We start from the raw sequence: 19,619 nt of genomic DNA, 5'->3' as shown, positions 1-19,619 counted from the left end.
CTGGCTACAGGCTTTTATTGACTCAACATAAGCTCAAGGGCCAACTATGGCAGGATATCTGCTTGCACAGAGACGGACCTCTTTTGAATGAAGTATGCAGAGCAGCCACACACCTCCCTGCACCAGAGGAAGAAAAAAATCATAATCAGCATTTTTTTCTCTTATTTTTCAGTATCCATTTAAAAAATCCTTAAGACAAAATACATTTACTTGAAAAACAAATCGGCATATTACAATATAATAAAAATATATATTCAGAGAATAAAGACAGTAGAGTTCAAAGAAAAATTACTATATATATAGCCTAGTAATTTTTCTTTAAAACAAAAAGAAAGCAATCACAACAAATACATTACTTAAAAAATCTCACAAATACACATTTATTACGTTATCAATTAAAGAAATAAAAGGAATATTAAGTAAGCTTATATATTTACACCATCCGATTCATTTGCTTGGAAAACTGACAGTAGCAGATTTGTGAACAGATGGTCCAAATGTTCCCAAGTGTCTAAAATAGAAAATGTCTACAAAAGATCAGACTCCGTACAATTCACTTATATTGACTTCGTTTCCGATTATTGCAACTGCTAACTATGAGAATATTGCGATCAAATGTCGGCTGTGCACAAATCTCTAAACATTCTATTTTACAACTGACAGAAATATACTACGTAGCACCATGTGGTAAAAGGCTAGTAGCAACATCAGTTCCGCCCACACCGTGCACAGCTCACGCCGGGCCGGGAATGATGGCTATCACACCATAAAAGGACAGCCTCGCTCACGAGGAGCCAGCGGGAGACACGCCGCTTCACTGGGAAGTCACCCCTCGCCTACCCTGCTAGAGCCTAATATGGCTGAAGGATGGGGAACACTCCTTATGAACATACAGACAGCCTCGCTAGTGAGCATGGGGACAAACACGAAGAGTATATAAGGTCTCCATGGGTCAGTCAGCCGTGACTGATCGGATCCACTAGCGGTTGTGTTCTGCACTGAGCTTCATCACAGAAAGGTAAGTCAACTGCATTAGACCCCTGCGCTACTACTGTAGTTACGAAGACTAACAGAACAACGTTTTCAATGAATGGCAACATACTATTTTATTTGAAGACAACAAATATACAAGATATATGAGTTTTATAATGAGTTTGCAATAAGTTATAAGTTATGACCTAGCAATGTTTTATTTCATTGGTACATTTTGCAGTTGTCACTGGCAATATTGATACTTTGTATACTTAATGTGACATAATTAAAGAACCATAAAACAAATGTGTACTTCTATAAAATAATATAACTGTTGTCACAGGTATAGATTTATGACAAAATGTTAACTTGCTTTCTCAGTACACTAACTTGCTAAGTGGTTATTGATTTGGATTCACTGGTTGCAATATGCACAACTTTATCTTTGTTGTACAATGTAAAAAATAAAACAAAAGTACACATTTCATTTAAATTTCTGCCTTAAAATCAATTTTAAAGCTGAAAATGCAGTCATTGCACTTTTTAAAAACTTTGAATTAAATGAAGTTAAAAAACTGTTGACTCATAAAACCTATGAAATATAGTTCAAAGGACAGAAAATATTATGACTAATATACTATTCAATGGATGCAAATAAAGATGTCATGATGAAATGCAGTGTATAAATCGATGAGTGCATTGCTGTAGAATTGCTGCGTTGCTGTAATTAAATTAATATTTTTGCCTTAAGCTGCACCCAATCTAATATTTATTCATGTTCAACTTGACCTCATTAAAAAACATCTACTTTACAAGGTATTGATTGTGTATGAATTGTAAGAATTCATATGAAGTGATTCATCAGATTAGTCACCAGTTTTAAGATGAAATAGTTAGAAGCTGGCAGCCATGACAGTGTGTGATATGTTCCTGATCAGAATCCATAAAGATGTGTGACGACGAAGAGACTACCGCCCTTGTGTGCGACAACGGTTCAGGCCTGGTCAAGGCTGGCTTTGCCGGAGATGACGCCCCCAGAGCTGTCTTCCCCTCCATCGTTGGTCGCCCCCGCCACCAGGTTTGTTCAGCTGCATTTTGCCCTTTGTAAATATCGTTCACATGGGTAATTCTAAGGTACTGCAACATTTAAATACTGTGACATTAAAATACTCTTTCTTTTTCCAGGGTGTCATGGTGGGTATGGGTCAGAAGGACTCATATGTAGGAGATGAAGCTCAGAGCAAGAGGGGTATCCTCACTTTGAAGTACCCCATCGAGCACGGCATCATTACCAACTGGGACGATATGGAGAAGATCTGGCACCACACCTTCTACAACGAGCTCCGCGTCGCCCCTGAGGAGCACCCAACTCTGCTGACTGAGGCCCCTCTTAACCCCAAGGCTAACCGTGAGAAGATGACCCAGATCATGTTTGAGACCTTCAACGTCCCAGCCATGTATGTGGCCATTCAGGCTGTGCTGTCCCTGTACGCTTCTGGCCGTACCACTGGTGAGACTATTATTTTAAATTACAAATCATTTTATTGTATATAACAAAACATGCTGATTTTCCGGACCTGTTTTTTCACTATATTCAAGGTATTGTGCTGGACTCTGGTGATGGTGTGTCCCACAATGTCCCCGTTTATGAGGGTTATGCTCTGCCCCATGCCATCATGCGTCTGGATCTGGCCGGTCGCGATCTGACTGACTACCTCATGAAGATCCTGACCGAGCGTGGTTATTCTTTCGTCACAACTGGTGAGAAATTGCAGTTTTACAAGTTCACAGTTATTTCTGTCTTGTTTTCTTCTGTTTCTCAAAGCAAATCAGATGATTTTTATTTTTTTTCGACTAATATTTGTTGAATTTGTTTAGGCATACACAATATTTCAGTGCCTTAATGGTTATATTGGCCAAAATGTTTTACATTTATTGTATCAGTCGATGTTGAAAATACATCTGGGGTCAGTGAAACTTTTATTTGAAAAAGAAAAAAAAAAGTTTTATTCAGCAAGGATGCATTAAATTTTGATTTTCTTTTTAAAACAAGATTACGTTTATCATCTAGCACTTGTTTAATCTTTTTAGTGACTTCATAATGGGCTTAAATGTAATTTTTAGCTATTCTCAAAATCTATATTAATTTAATTTAAAACAACTGATTTTAGTTTGTTTTATTTAAAAAAAAGTATAGAATTTTAATATAAACCTATTATCCATTACCATCAGTAATATAGCATTTTAATGATATTATTCTCAAAGGCATTCTGTTCGCATTGGATTTTATTATGGTGCATCTATTTGTAATTGTTTCTGTTGTCAGTATGTTAGAAACAGCAGACTTAACTAAAACTCTGTTTATAGCTGAGCGTGAGATTGTCCGTGACATCAAGGAGAAGCTGTGCTATGTGGCTCTGGACTTTGAGAATGAGATGGCCACTGCCGCCTCTTCCTCTTCCCTGGAGAAGAGCTACGAGTTGCCCGACGGCCAGGTCATCACTATTGGTAACGAGCGTTTCCGTTGCCCAGAGACCCTCTTCCAGCCTTCTTTCATTGGTGCGTAAAGTCAAACACTATTCAAAAATGCTGAATTTTCCATACAGCTTTTAATTTATTAATAAGGTGTTTCTAAACAGGTATGGAGTCTGCTGGAATCCATGAGACCGCCTACAACAGCATCATGAAGTGCGACATTGACATCAGGAAGGATCTATATGCCAACAATGTCTTGTCAGGTGGTACCACCATGTACCCAGGTATTGCTGACCGTATGCAGAAGGAGATCACTGCTCTGGCCCCCAGCACAATGAAGATCAAGGTAATGCATCTGTGGTTATGCTTTAACATGGTCCCATTCTCCACAATGCATCACTAACCTGTTCATGTGTCTCCTAAATCTGACAGATCATTGCCCCACCTGAGCGTAAATACTCTGTTTGGATCGGTGGCTCCATCTTGGCTTCCCTGTCCACCTTCCAGCAGATGTGGATCACCAAGCAGGAATACGATGAGGCAGGCCCCAGCATTGTCCACCGCAAGTGCTTCTAAATCCATCATCTGCATCTGTTTGCTGTGGAATATGCAATAATGGAGTATACATTCATCGTTATGGGACAGCTTTGGTACAGATTTATTTTGTACCCAAGTGGTACTCGATGAACATACCCTGGATTACCATACAGGAACACGAAGAGGCAGGCCCCAGCATTGTCCAGACAGACACGATCAAGATCCAGAAGACCATTATACCATGTTATCTATCACAAGACTGTAATCTGTACATAACTAGTCATTAATTTATTAAAGTCCATTATTTGGTATTTGGTTTTTGAGTCGTGTTTGTGTTAATAAATCGTTTGAATTTGAAACTGCTGACTTGAGACTGGTGATCGAGATCTTAGTGTAGATTGCTTAGGGTACAAGTTTTCGAAAATTCACGTCATCAAATGGCCATGTAGTATTCTTGAAATCAGTGAAAGTTGACCTCCGTCTGACCTCACTGCAATATACTACATTTGCTTCTGGGAAAACCATGGTGGGATTCTGATCAACCGAATAGAATAAATAGTAAAACTACAATAATAATAATAACAATTTATTTAATAGAGTCAAAGGTGACACTTTGAGGTGGTTTTAAACAAATTACTGATTTTAGATTTGTGAAAACGGGTTTTGGTCAGATCTGGTTTAGTCATGTGAGTGGCTGATAATAAGTGTTGTGGAATAACTAGTTACATGTAACCATATTACATCATTTAGTTTCAAAATAAATGTAACTCAGTAAACCCTAATATGCAAATAAGCAATATTGCAAAAGCACTATCAGCACCATAGATAGATAGATAGATAGATCTCTCCTCGGAGATGTGGAGCTTTAACTGTTGAAAACACCTGTTGATGTCTTCTGGTGATTTCCATCGCCTTCACCACAGGGCGGAGCTATAACCGTGTTTTACAAAGCAAGCTTGACGTCTGCAGACAACAAGCGCCATCTGTTTATCTTCTCTATTCTCATTCCTGCTTAAAGCAACACGGTAAGTTAAAATATTACCAAAAAAAAAAAAAACGGCTCAGATTAGTGTTGACAGGTGTTTAAGCGCACATCAACATTAAACTCGCCTACGCTCGCTGCTGTCACCTGATCATTCGCTGTAGATAATAGTCGACGTCGGAAATACAGCGTTAGCTTCTCTGTAAACTATTAAAGCCCGCGCTGTTTGATTTCCTTCAGGCAGTCCTTGTATCAAACTGGGCTGTTTAACGTTAACGACTCACAGTATAAAGCTCTTTCGTTCTCTGTTCAGGATACTGTTGATGGTAACACATTATATATGATACGTTTAATAATTTACTGATGACTTTATCTTATTTGTGTGTTATGGGATAGTGAACTGTATTAGTTAAGTCAATAATTATGTTTATTTTCACCCAACAAACCTTAATATGCAAATGCGTTAAGAGGTTCGGAGAGCTCCGAGATGACGCCATGGTTTAAGTAGGCGTGTATATGAAGGGGGCGTGTCGAAGGACATTCACAGCTGGCCAGCGATTGGCTTTCACTTGCCTATGACAATTCTGTTGCCATAGTGATTTGGTTTAAATGTCTGGCGCGAGAGGTGGGCGGGTTCGGAATAGACTCGGAATTGCATAATTCAGTTTCAGTAGCCTACTTCGCTATATAATGTCAATTTCTCTATTTTTCTGCAGTCGAACGATAAGTGAAATATGGTGACGAAGCGAATTAGGTCCGAATACATGAAGAAATTTAAGGATCCGAAATGGGACACTTATGCAAAATGTTATGAGGATTTGCTGAAGTACAGACTGTCAAGACGGCTGTTGGAGCAAGCGCACAAGCCCTGGTTTTGGGGAGAATGGGGGAGCGAGACAGGCTCCAGTGGTAAAACTACTCCTCTAAATCGGAATAAAGTTGAACCTGAGCGGCTCCATGACGAGAAACCAGAAAGATCTACATGTGTGACACCAGAACCTGCAGCTGAACCAGAACCACAGGCAGAAGACACTGCAGACACCAGTAAGTCCATAACTACAGGCTGTCCTCTCCTATTGTTTATCTTTTATATTATATCTTTTAAAAAATAGTTTGTATTCTAATGATGTTATTGTGAACTTAATCTTAGTTTTCGTAAATTGAAATACATTTGAATAATAATCTAAAATATAAGTATTAGAACAAAAAGTAAATTTAAAAAAACTTGAATGAAAATTGCTGCATGGCATGCAATGAAAAGATAAATTAATGAAACTAAATGTAAAGCTGTAAAAATTTAAAATATAAAGAAGTATATTTAAAAAAATAATGAAATTATGATGATTATGATAAAGTATATATATATATATATATATATATATATATATATATATATATATATATATATATAGTTAATACATTTTTTTCATTTAACATTAGTAATAATAATGATTTATATCATTCCTATAAAAATAATAATGATTTTTTTTTATTGATTTTACAGCTATAGTGTCATAAACACTATATGTCATAACTTCATTTATATTAGAGAACCTGATGACATTACATTGTTGAAATATGAACACTGGCACAATTTAGCATAGTTTGTGTTCCAACCACAATGGAAAGCTAAATGGGAAAGCATAAAGAGACAGTAAATTGTGGTACATAATGAAAACGACTGTATTAAAATAGTAATACACTTAAAATACACTTCAAACTGTCAAATTCCATGCATATCTCTCTTTTATCAACAGAACTTGTTACCAGAGTTGCTGAGCAAAGTCATCAAGAGGGGGAGGAAGAAAGAGCCAGAGAAAGCTCTCCTGCTCTCAACCCAGAATCTGACACGCATATCCTGAACACACCAAAGGGCAAACGACGCTCCTCACACAAGTACACAAGATCTAAAGTCAAGCCTCATGCCACCAAAGACTCTGAAAAAGAGAACCGTCACCCTTTTGCCCTGTATGGTGCAGGAGAGCGGCAGACCGATATGGCTTCCAAGAAAACCCATAATGTTGGACCTGCAGCATCAACTGCAGAGGTGAGGATCCTTTCAGATAGCACATCATACCATAAGAGAGCATTGACCAGTAAGAAAACTTTTGGGAAAAAAATAGTAAATAGTAAAAACTATTACAGTTTGGTTAAGATAAATAATCCATATAGATAGAGATGAAAATTTACTTACTTTGTTTAACAATGGGACAGTTCACCCAAAAATTAAATTACTATTATTTTAAAGGAATGTTAGTGTGGTTAAAGTGAAAGTCAATGTGGTTCAATCTTGTTTTGCAAGTAAATGATGACAGAATTAAATTTTTTGTGTGCAATATTGCTTTAAAGGGATGGTTCACCCAAACAATAAAATTCTGTCATTAATTTCTCACTCTCATGTCGTTCCAAAACCCATAAGACCTTCGTTCAGCTTCAGAACACAAATAAGATATTTTTGATGATATCTGAGAACATTATGACCCTGCATAGACTGTAATGCAACTGACACATTCAAAGCCCAGAAAGGTAGTAAGGACATCACTAAAATAGTTCATGTGACATCAATGGTTCAACTGTTACAACAATCATTTTTGTGCACAAAGAAAACAAAAATAACAACTTTATGCAACAATTTATTCTCTTTTATGTCAGTGTTTGATGTGCCCATCAAACTATGGCCTTGAACAATTTTAACAATGTCCTTCCAACCTTTCTGGGCCTTAAACATGTTAATTGTGTTGCTGCTTACGCCGGGTCAGAAAGCTCTCGGATTTCATCCAAAATATCTTCATGTGTGTTCTGAAGATAAGTGAAGTTTTACTGGTTTTGAATGACATGATGCGGAGTAATTGCTACTGACAGGATTTTCACATTTGGTTGAACTATCCCTTTAAGTACTCATTCACTTATGGTTATTCATGCATACTTCAGTGCAGTGTCTGTTTTGTCTAGATCCATGAGTCAGCGTTACGAGCAAAAACCAGACGGGAGGTGGAAAAACAGATGAAGAGATTTGACAAACAAAGAGCCAGATCTGCTGACATCGAAAAGAACAGAAATAAGATCGTCCCTGACTTCAACCCCTGGATGACGGAGTACATGCGCTGCTTTTCAGCTCGTTCTCGGTAGTACTGCTTTCTGAAATCCTTTGAAAAAGTCAGTGACTATATAAACCTCTCAGGCTAAACAATCCAAAACACTTCACATGATGCCTGGCGCATCTCTTCAGCTCACTTCCCGTCTTCCACAATGAGTCTCAATGAATCAAACAGATTAAGGTTTTTTAGGGGTTTATTTACACCATGGATATGTTGCATTTACTGGTACATATCAAACATGAAAACACAATCCATTGATGCTGCAGGGCAAATTGTCAAACAATCACACGCATTGTTGCATGATTTTTGTAGGTCACAGAGATTTACCAGTTCTCTTTACACTCTTAGCCTATTACTAGAAGGTGTTCAGTAACTGTCAGACAATTATAGACATATAATGTGATGTATTGTAATGTTGTGTATTATCTACATTGTGTTAATAATATTTTGTACTTTACAGAAATCATTTGCGCCAACATGGATCTTTGTGAAGTGTTCATTAATCAACACTTAATCTCACATTGGCAGTTGATCTGTTATATTAATATCTGCTTTCTTTGAAATGAGATGTATTATATTTTACTTGTATATTCACACTAATGGTGTGTTCCATGTGGTATTGTATAAGAACAGTAATATCATTACATAATGTAAAAAGTCACTGTTATCTGAAGCATGAAACTCACAGCAAAATGACAAATCATTTTTGAAAGAGATCAATTCTAGCTGTTCGTCATCAAGCTCAACTTTCATTCAGTGTGATGTTATTTGTTTTTTAGTAGCACTCAGGTATTTCTTGTTGTATTTTATAATTTATTATTGAGAAATAATGATATTGGGATATCTGTACACTATTTATAAGGGCATTGAACTAATTTTGACTGTTTTTAGTTCAGCATCTCTGAACAAATGTACAGGTATTTTTCCCCCCACATATCTTCATAGTGATTTATGGCATGTACAATGGGAATAGTGTTGTTTTAGCATAAGAATAACCAAGCCATGATGTATATGAGCTACAATAATATGATGAATATCCATTCCACTGTTATGGAAGCCGTTTTGAAGGGTATTCAAATTTAAGTGTTTAGATAACTGCCCATGAAAGTGAGATGTGTTTATATGAGATGATGGTTTTTCTTAACACTTTCTTTATGAGGACTTAGTCTGGTGGCTATTGTGTTTTTAGTCTTAACATTTTTTAACAGGTTGCTGTTAATTGTATGTTAAAGTGAATTAAAAAAAAAAATTAATTAGTGTATTATGGCTATAAAAGTAGTATTCTTGTTTGCACAAGGCAGATTTTTATATTGCCTACTTATTACAACATGCTGTTCCTGGACATCGGGATTCTGCAAGCTTGCCAAGACCTCATCCATGAGTCAGATCCATGCAACAATTTAAATACCTGGCAATGCCCCTTTATTCATTTTATCAGAAGTATTTTAATTAATTGTTCCTGGATTAATTTTTTTAAGAAATTGTGGCATTTTCATGTAGAAAGCTGTATAGAAAGGTTTACATTGATTTTACAAACACTGTTTTACATTCAGCAACTAAATTGTACATTTGGTTAGCTCAGTTTTGAATCAGACCTTAATTCTTTACATCAGTGCTACAGAGTTTTTTTTTTTTAGGTCAATGTAGTGTAGACGCACGATTTATGAAAAATGAATAAGCAACTACCATTTAGTGCATTGTTAAACATGACTATTGGCAATCTGTCCCATTTTTACAAACATATAAAGACATAATGACAAGCACTTTGAAGCAAGGTACACAATTATGTATCAATCATTTTGGGTGCAAGCTTATTTTAGATATATCCATTTAAACTGTATAAGAATAACGGGACAAGTAGAAAATAATAATAAAACACATTTTACAAAAAAAGCAATGTTTTCAAAAACAATTAAATCAGTTCAAACAAGTCTGTGTCATTACAACAGACACCTAAAAATGGGACCGCAGCACAATAATGCATTACGATAAATATAGAGCAAGTAACACTGATTCTGAAGCTGTTGATACTGATGATGTATTACAGTGCGATATGAAGGTAAGTGTTCGCTGGCCCTTAAATGTTTCATTTCGAATGTAAATTAATTATAATACAAAAACAAAGCCAAAAATGTCAAAAACCTCTTTTATGAAATCACAATTTCATAAAACATACTAACCAAAAAAAAACAACATTCGTAAAAAAGAAAAAGCAAACAACATGCTATTAAGATAAAATGCGATAAACTCCATTGATAAGATTTACAGGCGCGTGCCATAGAGCAGCGATGCAGTATGCCTAAGCTATATATATAAAATATACAGTATGCTGTATATAATCATTTATGAATATGTCTTCGTACTGCAACCATGAAACATGCTCCACGGTGATAACAGAAACTCTTCTCTACACAACATCTACATATGGAAGAGGGAAAGACGGGGCAAGGGCTCAGTGCGGTAATCTCAGGGGCAAGGGTCTTTTAGCTACCCTCAGTGTTTTGGCTTGGGCCCAAGGGGGACAGTAAACATTTTTCTGGAGCACAGGGGGTCCCTCGGCATGTCAAAACTGAAGTAAAAGTATGGTGAGGGAAACGGTCACTCCAACATGATGAGCCATACGTCAAACTCCCCACTAATGTCCTCCTCCTCATGTTCACGAAACCTGCCTCGGCCAAAGGACACAGAAAAAGTGCAGGTAATTATATAGATGATCTTTTTCGTCCCGTCTACAAACTGAAGGAGCCGCTTCAAGACACCTTGAATCTCTATTTCTAGCTCACATTCCTAATAAGGCCCCTCAGAAACCTTCGAAAGCACTTCGGATGATCTGGAGTTAATTATATCGCCTCCCCTGACACTGTCTCTCATGTGGCATTTGACTGACAAGAGGGTGAAGGGGTCTGAAGGACTTGTTTGTCCTCAAGAGGGGATGGAAGGTGAAACATTTAGCCATTTGTATGTGTGTATGCGTCCTGGTGCTGTGTCATCGTCACTTGTATGTAAGGCATGCAGAAGCAAACTTGAGCAGCATTTGGTGGGTGTCAGTGTCAAAAATAGCACCTCTTCTTGAAGAGATCTCCTCCCAGCTGTAAGACATGCCAAATACAGTAAAGATGCTGTGGGGCGGCTATCAATATCCTTTTACAGACAATTTATGAAAACACTTTGACTAAAGCTAAAATGAACTGTCATGAATTATTTTGGGATCACTTAACAATACAGTTCAGTTCATTACCATTAGAAAATACATTTGGAAACAATGTAGTGTTTAATAATCTAGGCAAATTTATGAATATATACATCTGTATACAACCTTAAATTAGTATAAGTACTTTTCAAAAGTTTGGAGTTGGTAAGATTTTTTTATATATATATATTTTTAAAAGTCTCTCACATTCACCAATGCTGCATTTATTTTATAAAAAAAAGACAAAACAAACAGTAATATTATTTCAATTCAAAATAACTGTTTTCTATTTTAATATATTTTAAAATATTATTTATTCCCGTGATGGCAGAGCTGAACTTTCAACATCATTAAACCAGTATTCAAGGTCACATGATCCTTCAGAAATGATTCTAATAGGTTGATTTGCTGCTCAAGAAACATTTCTTATAATTATCAATGCTGAAAATGGTTTTGAGCTTCTGAATGGTTATGTAGAAATCAATGTGAATCAAGATTAGTAAATTATGTGTGTATATCTATATATATCTATATATATCTATATATAGATATATATATCTATATATATATATATATATATATATATATATATATATATATATATATATATATATATATATATATTTTTTTTTTTGCCATGAAAAGGGAAACCAACAACATTCTTTCAGAGGAAAAGGGTAGACTAGTAGTGAGCAGAAATTAATGTTATGTTCGTATTTTCAGACTTTTTGTTTTGCATTCTTTTTTATATCACCTTAGATTCTTGCATTGTTAACACTTGAACTGACTCAACGTTTGAAAAATGCTATCATTTATAAAATTAAAAAACAGTGAGGGAAAAAGTGAGAGAAAATGTTAAATTCCAGCTAAAAACTAACATTTAATATATGATTCGGTTATTTAAAAAAACAACAAGGACACTGAAGAGGGAAAAGAAAAGCACTGCCACACTGAACAAGACACTTAAATCTAATATGCAGGGAATGATGTTCTGAGAAATGTGAACAACTGTGTCTGATTAAATCTGAATGCAGCAGAGCTATTTTTAGTGGATGTTGCTGTTGTGAGTGGTACAGAGCACCAGTGGAGGAGGAACAGCACTCTACCACCCTCATGCATTCAACCCGTCACACTCATGTCAGAGCTATTTAGATATCAAGACAACAGTATTAGCAAAAATGAGAAAAATTTGTATCAAAGAATAAACATACTGTAGTGTAAATGATTGCACATTTAAAAAAATACTGAAACCTCTCAGAACAGCTTCTAAAATGAAAACCTCTGAAAGCAAGCAGAGAGAGGAAGTGAACCCTGTGGGCCTTCACCTGGTTGGTCAGCTGTCTGGGATCTGTGTTAACAGCCACAGTCCGGCACGCTCTCTGCTTGAGCCCGTCTGGGAGAACGCAGCTGCCGCAGCGCTGCATCTCCGTACTGGATTCCTGAACCCATCCGCTCCGGGTCCAGCTCGCCTACACAACCACATGACAAGCACAGCAGCTTGATTCAAATCTTTTCGCAAGCTTATAAGTAACAGCACAAGGCGCTGGCATTTTTCGTACCTGACTCTATTTTGTTTAGGATTTTCCGAGCACACTGGACAAAAGCTTCCTCTACGTTCTCCCCTGTTAGAGCACTGGTCTCCAAAAACATGAGCTCTGAAAATAAAGACATAAACTAATATGTCTGTTTTGTTTAATAATACTCACTGAAAAAAAATGTAATAACATTTTTTCATATTGTGGGTCGCTACTGGTTCATGTTTGTGTTGGTAATCCTATCCTGTAGTGACCTCTACTGGTACAATCACAATATGAAAGCAGATATATTGTGCAATAGAGAATTTTGAGCTATAAACATGGTTAAAAGGATACAGTGAATAGAGGATATGTACTTGAGCAAGGTTTTGGATGAATTTATTACAAACATACGGCGTTTCTCTTCAGTAGATATTTATTGATGGACTGTGGTCATGTGGATTATTGTGGTGTTTTTATCAGCTGTTTGAAAGCAACTGGGTGCCTCTATAATTCAGTATAGTTGTTCCCAGCCGGGAACTGCTAGTCTGAAATACGTACCATTCTCTTGAGCGAAGCGGGAAGCCTCCAGAAAGGTGACTTCACGGTCAGCATCCAGATCTTTCTTATTTCCACACAGTATGATCACGATGTTCTGGCTGGCCAGCATCCGGGCATCTGTCAGCCAGTTGGTCAGAGCGTTGTATGTTTCTCGACTAACATCCGGAGACAGAAAGCGTGAGAAATCGACACACTTAAGGATCTATAAATGCATATCAAACATCCAGAAATATCTGAATATCTAAAAAAAAAAAAAGAACAAGATATAATATTATGTAGAGGCACTGGATATACAAGTGTGACTTTACCTAGTGATGTCATACACGAGAAGAGCCCCTGCTGCCCCTCTGTAATAACTGCGTGTTACAGACCTGAGGAGAACAAACATTAAACCTCTCTGACATCTGTAAAAGTTTGTGATAAGATATGGTGGAATCTAGTGATAAAAAAAAAAATATTATGTAGTATAAAACATCATGATCCGCACTCAAGAGAACAGTCTTCTTTTTTATTTTTATTTTACATACATCGGTGATGAGTTAATATTATTTAAAATAAATGCTTGCCTTGCATAAAGACTGTATTGTCATTCACAAACACGTTTAACTTCAAACAGAATAATCAGTGAGTATAGGGTGAGATCTGGGTTTTTTCTGCAGTTCGTTAAATTGGGAAAGTACTAGAATGAACAATGCGAATGCAAATGCTTAAATAATTGTTAAAACACTGACATCCAAATGACGTTCCTGACATTAAATAGTACTCTGGATAGTATACTGGGATTATATCAGCAATCAGCCACCCTGCCGTCTAGATAACGTCACTAGGCACTGCAAAATCAATATCACTTGGCTGCTAGTCTAATCATATCTGCTCACAATAGCAGGACTGTCTGGCTCAGACCTCCTTCAACATTAACTGAACTGACATGCTTCTGTTCAAGCTACTGCATGTTTTCCTGAATGTCTACCACATATTATCTGCTATGAGGTATTAGGCCTCATAAATCTGAAATAAACATGCAAGACAATGTTTTAATGCACATTATTGTATAATAAACTGAGCTGCAGCAGCAAAACAGAACAGTGCCAAAAGCTCTTCTCAGTGCTGTTTGAACAAGAGACTAACTGCATAATATTTAGCTTCAAGCTATCTTGTGATATCTTTTATATTATTATGTAACTGTAACGAAAAACAAACTGTTTTCACTTTACCAATGAAATAAATAGCTTTCTCTCAGGGGCCTTGTGCACAGTGTTGTCACTTTTAACTAAAACTGTTAATAGCTTTATTAAAATCTATGAATATATATATATATATATATATATGTATATATATATATGTATATATATATATATATATATATATATGTATATATATATATATATATATATATATATATATATATATATATATATATATATATATATATACATACATACATACATACATACATACATATATATACATAACTAATTAAATATGTATAAAACTAAAAATGTTGCCTTGCAAATTAACTACATTCAATTAAGATAAAGTATTAACATTTCTTAAACTAAAATTGAAATAAAAATAAAGATTTAAAAAAAAGAAAAAAAATATATAAAACATAAAACAAATAAAAACTAATAGGAATTAAAATAAAACAAATGTACTAAAACTTAAACTAAAATGAAAACTGAAAATATATATGAAAAAATAAAGGGCTTTTTGTATATTTTTATATAATAACATATAATTTTTTTAAAGGAGCACCAGTGGTACATTTGGCTCATTTGGTGCCCTGTTCAAGTAAAGACAAGATTAAAGAATAAAAATCAGTTTTTTAATCTTTTTAATAAGTCTCAAAGCTATGCATAAGCACGCAAAAAACCTACATAAACAAAAGGTGGTTTCTGTGACATCAGCATTTTTTCAGTTTAAATGAAATGAGGCTATCTTGGCTCTAAGGAAACTGTGGGCAAATGTTCAATGCAAATTAAGTGCATGTTGATAGCGCTGACAAATGAATCTGTGCAAGGTACTATAAATTCCTACATGCTGTCTGGACTTGAATCACTCCCTCCACAAATGCTCCACCATCTGACTGCCTGAGAACAAATCTGGAAATGATCAGCATAAGCCTATTCTCACAGTGGTCCTTCCAGACAAGGCCGATCTAAGAGTGAAACAGCCGTATGAACACACCTGAAACGCTCCTGTCCTGCTGTATCCCAGATCTGGAGCTTGACAAACTTATTGACCACACTGATTACCTTCGAGCCAAATTCAACCCCGATAGTGTGATTCGAGTCATCTTTGACTAGAAGAACAAGGAAAAGACATCAGCAACAGAACAATGAATGTCATTTCATAGATTTGTTTCGTTTTATGATAAGATAACAGAAACTGACATACATCTTTTTTCTATAAACTGGTGAAGCAGACAAGATTTTCCAGTTCCTGCATTTCCGATAACAAGAAACTTGAACAGGAAATCTAAAGGGGAGGAAAACAAAAACAATAAAGATGTTTTGTCAAAAACTGCATAGGATTCTCATAATAATAGGATAGTATAGGAATGTTACTATATCAAAACATTAATCAGACTATAGGCTGTTGACACTGGTCATAATCTAATGTAACGTTAGACATTAAAGAGGTTTGTCATCAAGATATATCCACATAAATAACGGTCTTTCTAAAACTATTGTTACTATAAGCACTGGTTTAATGGACTAATCAAAGAGTAATGAACACTTCTATGAATGGCGTCGACAGATGAAGCATATGGCAGACAGGGGGCTGCTGCCGAGCTGGCACTGAGCAGAGCTTGTAAGCAAATACTGTGATGAATGAGCTCGGGACACTTGCTCAAATTCATGCTATGTTGCCGATAAGAAGTGTGGCAGGAGAAGAGGAAAATCAGTCACCCTACCGTATGTCTCTGACATGACTGGCGCTGTGCTTCTAGCCTGTTTAGACGGTGTTTTTCACCCTCAAGGCAATCAACAAGGATATCAAATAAAGGGAAATCCCTTAGAGGGTTTCGCGCATCCTAGTCGGAAGTTTGTGGAGCAGCTACTTCCTGTTTAGATTTTCAAAATAAAGGTCAAGGATTCCATTGCAAAATGACACAAAAATGCAAAATTTTTCTAAAAGTTAATCAAATGTAAATTAAAATAAAATAAAATAAAATAAAAAAATTAAAAGTGAAAGTATGCATTTTATTCCTGGTCGTGGGTGATTTTATATATATTTTTTATTGATTTATGGTTTGAGATATTTAACATAAATGTATGTACATCTTAATGTTAACAATTAATTTTTTGCATTTTCTATAAAAACTCATACATTATTAAGATCTGTTTTACTTCAAAACTCCAACTAAAGTGCTTTTAAGTCACCACTAGGGGGTGGTAGTCAGTTATGTGCGAGTTGAATCTCTTAATATGATAATTTAATGCACATTTTACAGGGCTGATCTCTTTGTAACTTTCACAACTAATAAATTATATTTTGTTTTTAAATCCACAGTTTATGATTGTCAGTGGTCACTTCCATCAAACCCAGACTGGTAGAGTGCCACACTGATGTTTGTCCTTCTGTAAGTTTCTCCTGTCTCCATATAAGATCATAGAGCTCCACCAGGGTGACCATCAGTGTCTTGATCACCTCTCTAACCAAGACCCTTCTCCTTCGATCGCTCAGTTTGGCTAGGAGGCTAGATCTAGGAAGAGTCCTGATTGTTTCAAACTTCATCCATTAAGGATTAGGGAGGCCAAATGATCCTGTGAACCTTCAACACAGTATAATTGTTTTGTAGCCTTCACCAGATCTGTCTCAACACAGTCCTGTCTGTCAGTTCTGCAGGCCATTCCTTTGACATCATGGCTTAGTTTTTGCTTTAATATCCATTTCATCAAACTTTGTATAGACAGGTGCGTGTGCCTTTCCAAATCATGTCCAATCAACTGAATTTGCCACAGATTAACTCCAGTCGGAGTATAGAAAAGATGATCTAGTGAAACTGGAATGCTCCTGATCTAAATTTCAAGTGTCAAAGCAAAGGGTATGAAGACTTGGGCTATGTCATTTTTTCAGTGTTTCCTGTTTAATACATTTGCAAAGTCGTAATTAATCCGGTTTTGGCTTCGTCATTATGGTGAATGGGGTGAATATTTATGTGAGAAAAAAAGTAATTTAAAGCAGTTTAACATAATAAAGCAACATAACAAAATGTGAAAAAAATTAGGGGGTATGAAGACTTTCTATAGGCACTGTATGCTACCCTTACATTAACCACAGTATCCATCATTACAACACAGACTTCATAGGATTGATCAGGAAAATAGCGTGATGGAGTCAAAACAGTCTAAATGAAATCAAGACTACAAACTTGAAAGCATATCATGGATGCTTGGGCAACAGTTCCTTATGGTTGATGTAAATTGCCCTCTATAAATTGTAGACCACATGTCATTCAGTAATGACTAATGAATGTTATTACACACAAACATAATGTGGAGCATATGAAACAGAGTATTACATAAAACGGTTTTGTTTAATCTTTTTATGATGGTATACATAATCAGTTCACAATTTCCTTTCATTTAAAAATTAGTTCATCTGAAATGAGCAAGAAAAAAAGGTCAGAGAGTTCATAGTGCAGAGCCAACAGTTCTGTCATTCCTACTGTGACACTTGAAGCTCTTCTAGAAAATCGAATATAATTTCAACACACAAGAATGGGGCTGCTTCCACATATCTTCTCCAGATGGCTGTGCAGTGGTCCTGGGTTCATTGCATAATGCCTCAGGATGTATAGGCTGCATATCTCTTTTCTATGTTCATGTGTCCTGTTTGTTTTAGATCCTTCCTGGCTCTCTATATATGCCAAAGATACATGACTGAATAAAGGAATCTGAGCTCAAAGAGCTATGTCAACATGTAAACAAACCACTCAGTTAACATGCTTTTACGTATACAGTCATGTTCACCACAAATCAAACATTTGAACACATACCTTTTTTTTCTTTCTTTCTATTTTCCACATTTTTAAAAGAAAGTGTGGGAATTATGAAGTGAACAAAAATGTCTAATATATCAAAACTTATATCAAAAGTTTTCAGATTCTTCACATATATGCAAAGTGACACTGAAGAATGGAACAATGGCTGCTGATAATTCAGCTTTGCCATCACAGGCATCACAAAATATATTCAAATTGTAAAAAGTTATTTTAAAATGTAATAATATTTCCCAATATTACTGTGAGTATGAGACTTCTTTTAAAAACATTACATTAAAAAAAATCATACTAATATGTGACTATTTTAAGTATATAATGATAATTTCGGCCTATTTGAGAAGGTACCATCCAGACGCAACTGTAGTAAACACAGGTACTGCAGCATCGCACAAGCTTTATGTTATGCATGTAAAAGTTCTTCCTAAGCCATTGTGAATTTGTGGTATGGAAAAAGGGGGGTTCCATTTATCCCCGAGGACCTCTGCTATCACAAGAGCACAATGGTAACCAGGAAGAAGGGAAGTTAACTGTCCTTGGAATCTAAAATTGTCATCACACTGTCTGCACCAGGATGTTATTTTGAAATGTGGGAGGTTTTGTCAGCTAAAACCAATGATTAGAAAGGCTTGTATCTGTGCCAGGTTAAACCTCAGGGCAAAGAATGTGCGATAGCACATAACAGTATCAAAACTACTGTCACGACAGGAATAGAAATGCTATTGTTTAGTGTGTTTTCCCAACTTTCTTTTAGAATGTTAAAATGTAGGCATGCTTAATTGAAGAAATTAGATACTTAGTAGTAAATGTGCATGCAGTTACTTTAACAGGTGTTGGAGAGTTTGTATGTTATGTAGATGCATCTAACTGCCTCCAGATTTTGTGGTATGCTGCAGTGCATCAAGAGATTTCAGTTACTCTACAGGTTGTTTGAGTCTGAGCCCTTATATATGGAATCAATCCACTCTTTATGACACTAATAGCATAAACAGCGCAGACGCAACCAGATTCCTCATGTTCTTTCAGAACCTTGCAGCACAACATATGGCTTGTTAGTTTAAGGGGACTGGGAAAACACACCAGAGAGTCGTGCATTGCATTAAAAGCAAGGTTTTGACTGGGTGCCTTCATCTGCGATCAGTGCATCAGTGTTTCTGACTTTCAAATGCAGTGTGCTGTTAAGCGGTTGTTTATCCTGTAGCACAGTATCCTCTATATGCAGACAAATACTACAGATTTAACTCTGGGACCAAGCAGCACACTCTAAATCACAACCACACTG

General features: G+C 36.0%; 3 protein-coding genes across 5 annotated transcripts; 2 read left to right on the top strand and 1 right to left on the bottom strand.

Annotated features, from left to right (window-relative positions):
- The first annotated feature begins 851 nt into the window (after positions 1-851).
- acta1b (actin alpha 1, skeletal muscle b) lies at positions 852-4,343 on the top strand. The gene is made up of 7 exons (XM_052573486.1): positions 852-1,018; positions 1,911-2,050; positions 2,158-2,482; positions 2,572-2,733; positions 3,340-3,531; positions 3,612-3,793; positions 3,880-4,343. The coding sequence occupies exons 2-7, from the start codon at positions 1,922-1,924 to the stop codon at positions 4,021-4,023; spliced, it is 1,134 nt and encodes a 377-aa protein (XP_052429446.1). The 5' UTR covers positions 852-1,018; positions 1,911-1,921; the 3' UTR covers positions 4,024-4,343.
- A 546-nt stretch (positions 4,344-4,889) lies between these two features.
- On the top strand, positions 4,890-9,340 carry ccsapb (centriole, cilia and spindle-associated protein b). Of its 2 annotated transcripts, XM_052573487.1 has the most exons (4): positions 4,890-5,009; positions 5,683-6,010; positions 6,724-7,013; positions 7,919-9,340. In XM_052573487.1, exons 2-4 carry the CDS (start codon positions 5,701-5,703, stop codon positions 8,093-8,095), a joined length of 777 nt encoding a protein of 258 aa, XP_052429447.1. In that variant the 5' UTR covers positions 4,890-5,009; positions 5,683-5,700; the 3' UTR covers positions 8,096-9,340. The 2 variants fall into 2 exon arrangements, with proteins under 2 accessions (XP_052429447.1, XP_052429448.1); XM_052573488.1 differs by lacking the exon at positions 4,890-5,009 and having other exon boundaries at positions 5,339-6,010.
- Positions 8,240-16,383, bottom strand: rab4a (RAB4a, member RAS oncogene family). Of its 2 annotated transcripts, none has more exons than XM_052573489.1 (8): positions 16,247-16,383; positions 15,727-15,807; positions 15,517-15,631; positions 13,638-13,700; positions 13,330-13,484; positions 12,814-12,909; positions 12,580-12,723; positions 8,240-10,729 (listed from the first exon to the last, which is right to left on the bottom strand). In XM_052573489.1, exons 1-7 carry the CDS (start codon positions 16,260-16,262, stop codon positions 12,608-12,610), a joined length of 642 nt encoding a protein of 213 aa, XP_052429449.1. In that variant the 5' UTR covers positions 16,263-16,383; the 3' UTR covers positions 8,240-10,729; positions 12,580-12,607. The 2 variants fall into 2 exon arrangements, with proteins under 2 accessions (XP_052429449.1, XP_052429450.1); XM_052573490.1 differs by lacking the exon at positions 8,240-10,729 and adding an exon at positions 10,746-11,153.
- Between the last annotated feature and the right edge of the window lie 3,236 nt (positions 16,384-19,619).

Source organism: Carassius gibelio, chromosome B13, assembly GCF_023724105.1.
Source record: "Carassius gibelio isolate Cgi1373 ecotype wild population from Czech Republic chromosome B13, carGib1.2-hapl.c, whole genome shotgun sequence".
Classification (NCBI taxonomy): domain Eukaryota; kingdom Metazoa; phylum Chordata; class Actinopteri; order Cypriniformes; family Cyprinidae; genus Carassius; species Carassius gibelio.
This window is presented reverse-complemented; position numbering and strand designations above follow the sequence as displayed.

Bases quoted from the DNA above. Each gene is read 5' to 3' on its own strand.
- acta1b (XM_052573486.1), top strand. From the start codon at position 1,922: ATGTGTGACGACGAAGAGACTACCGCCCTTGTGTGCGACAACGGTTCA. The intron at 2,051-2,157 runs GTTTGTTCAGCT...TTCTTTTTCCAG, and splicing joins TTGGTCGCCCCCGCCACCAG to GGTGTCATGGTGGGTATGGG. The intron at 3,532-3,611 runs GTGCGTAAAGTC...GTTTCTAAACAG, and splicing joins CTTCCAGCCTTCTTTCATTG to GTATGGAGTCTGCTGGAATC.
- ccsapb (XM_052573487.1), top strand. From the start codon at position 5,701: ATGGTGACGAAGCGAATTAGGTCCGAATACATGAAGAAATTTAAGGAT. The intron at 6,011-6,723 runs GTAAGTCCATAA...TTTTATCAACAG, and splicing joins AGAAGACACTGCAGACACCA to AACTTGTTACCAGAGTTGCT. The intron at 7,014-7,918 runs GTGAGGATCCTT...TGTTTTGTCTAG, and splicing joins CTGCAGCATCAACTGCAGAG to ATCCATGAGTCAGCGTTACG.
- rab4a (XM_052573489.1), bottom strand. The intron at 13,485-13,637 runs GTAAAGTCACAC...TCCGGATGTTAG, and splicing joins CTCGTGTATGACATCACTAG to TCGAGAAACATACAACGCTC. The intron at 12,724-12,813 runs GTACGAAAAATG...GTGGTTGTGTAG, and splicing joins CCTAAACAAAATAGAGTCAG to GCGAGCTGGACCCGGAGCGG.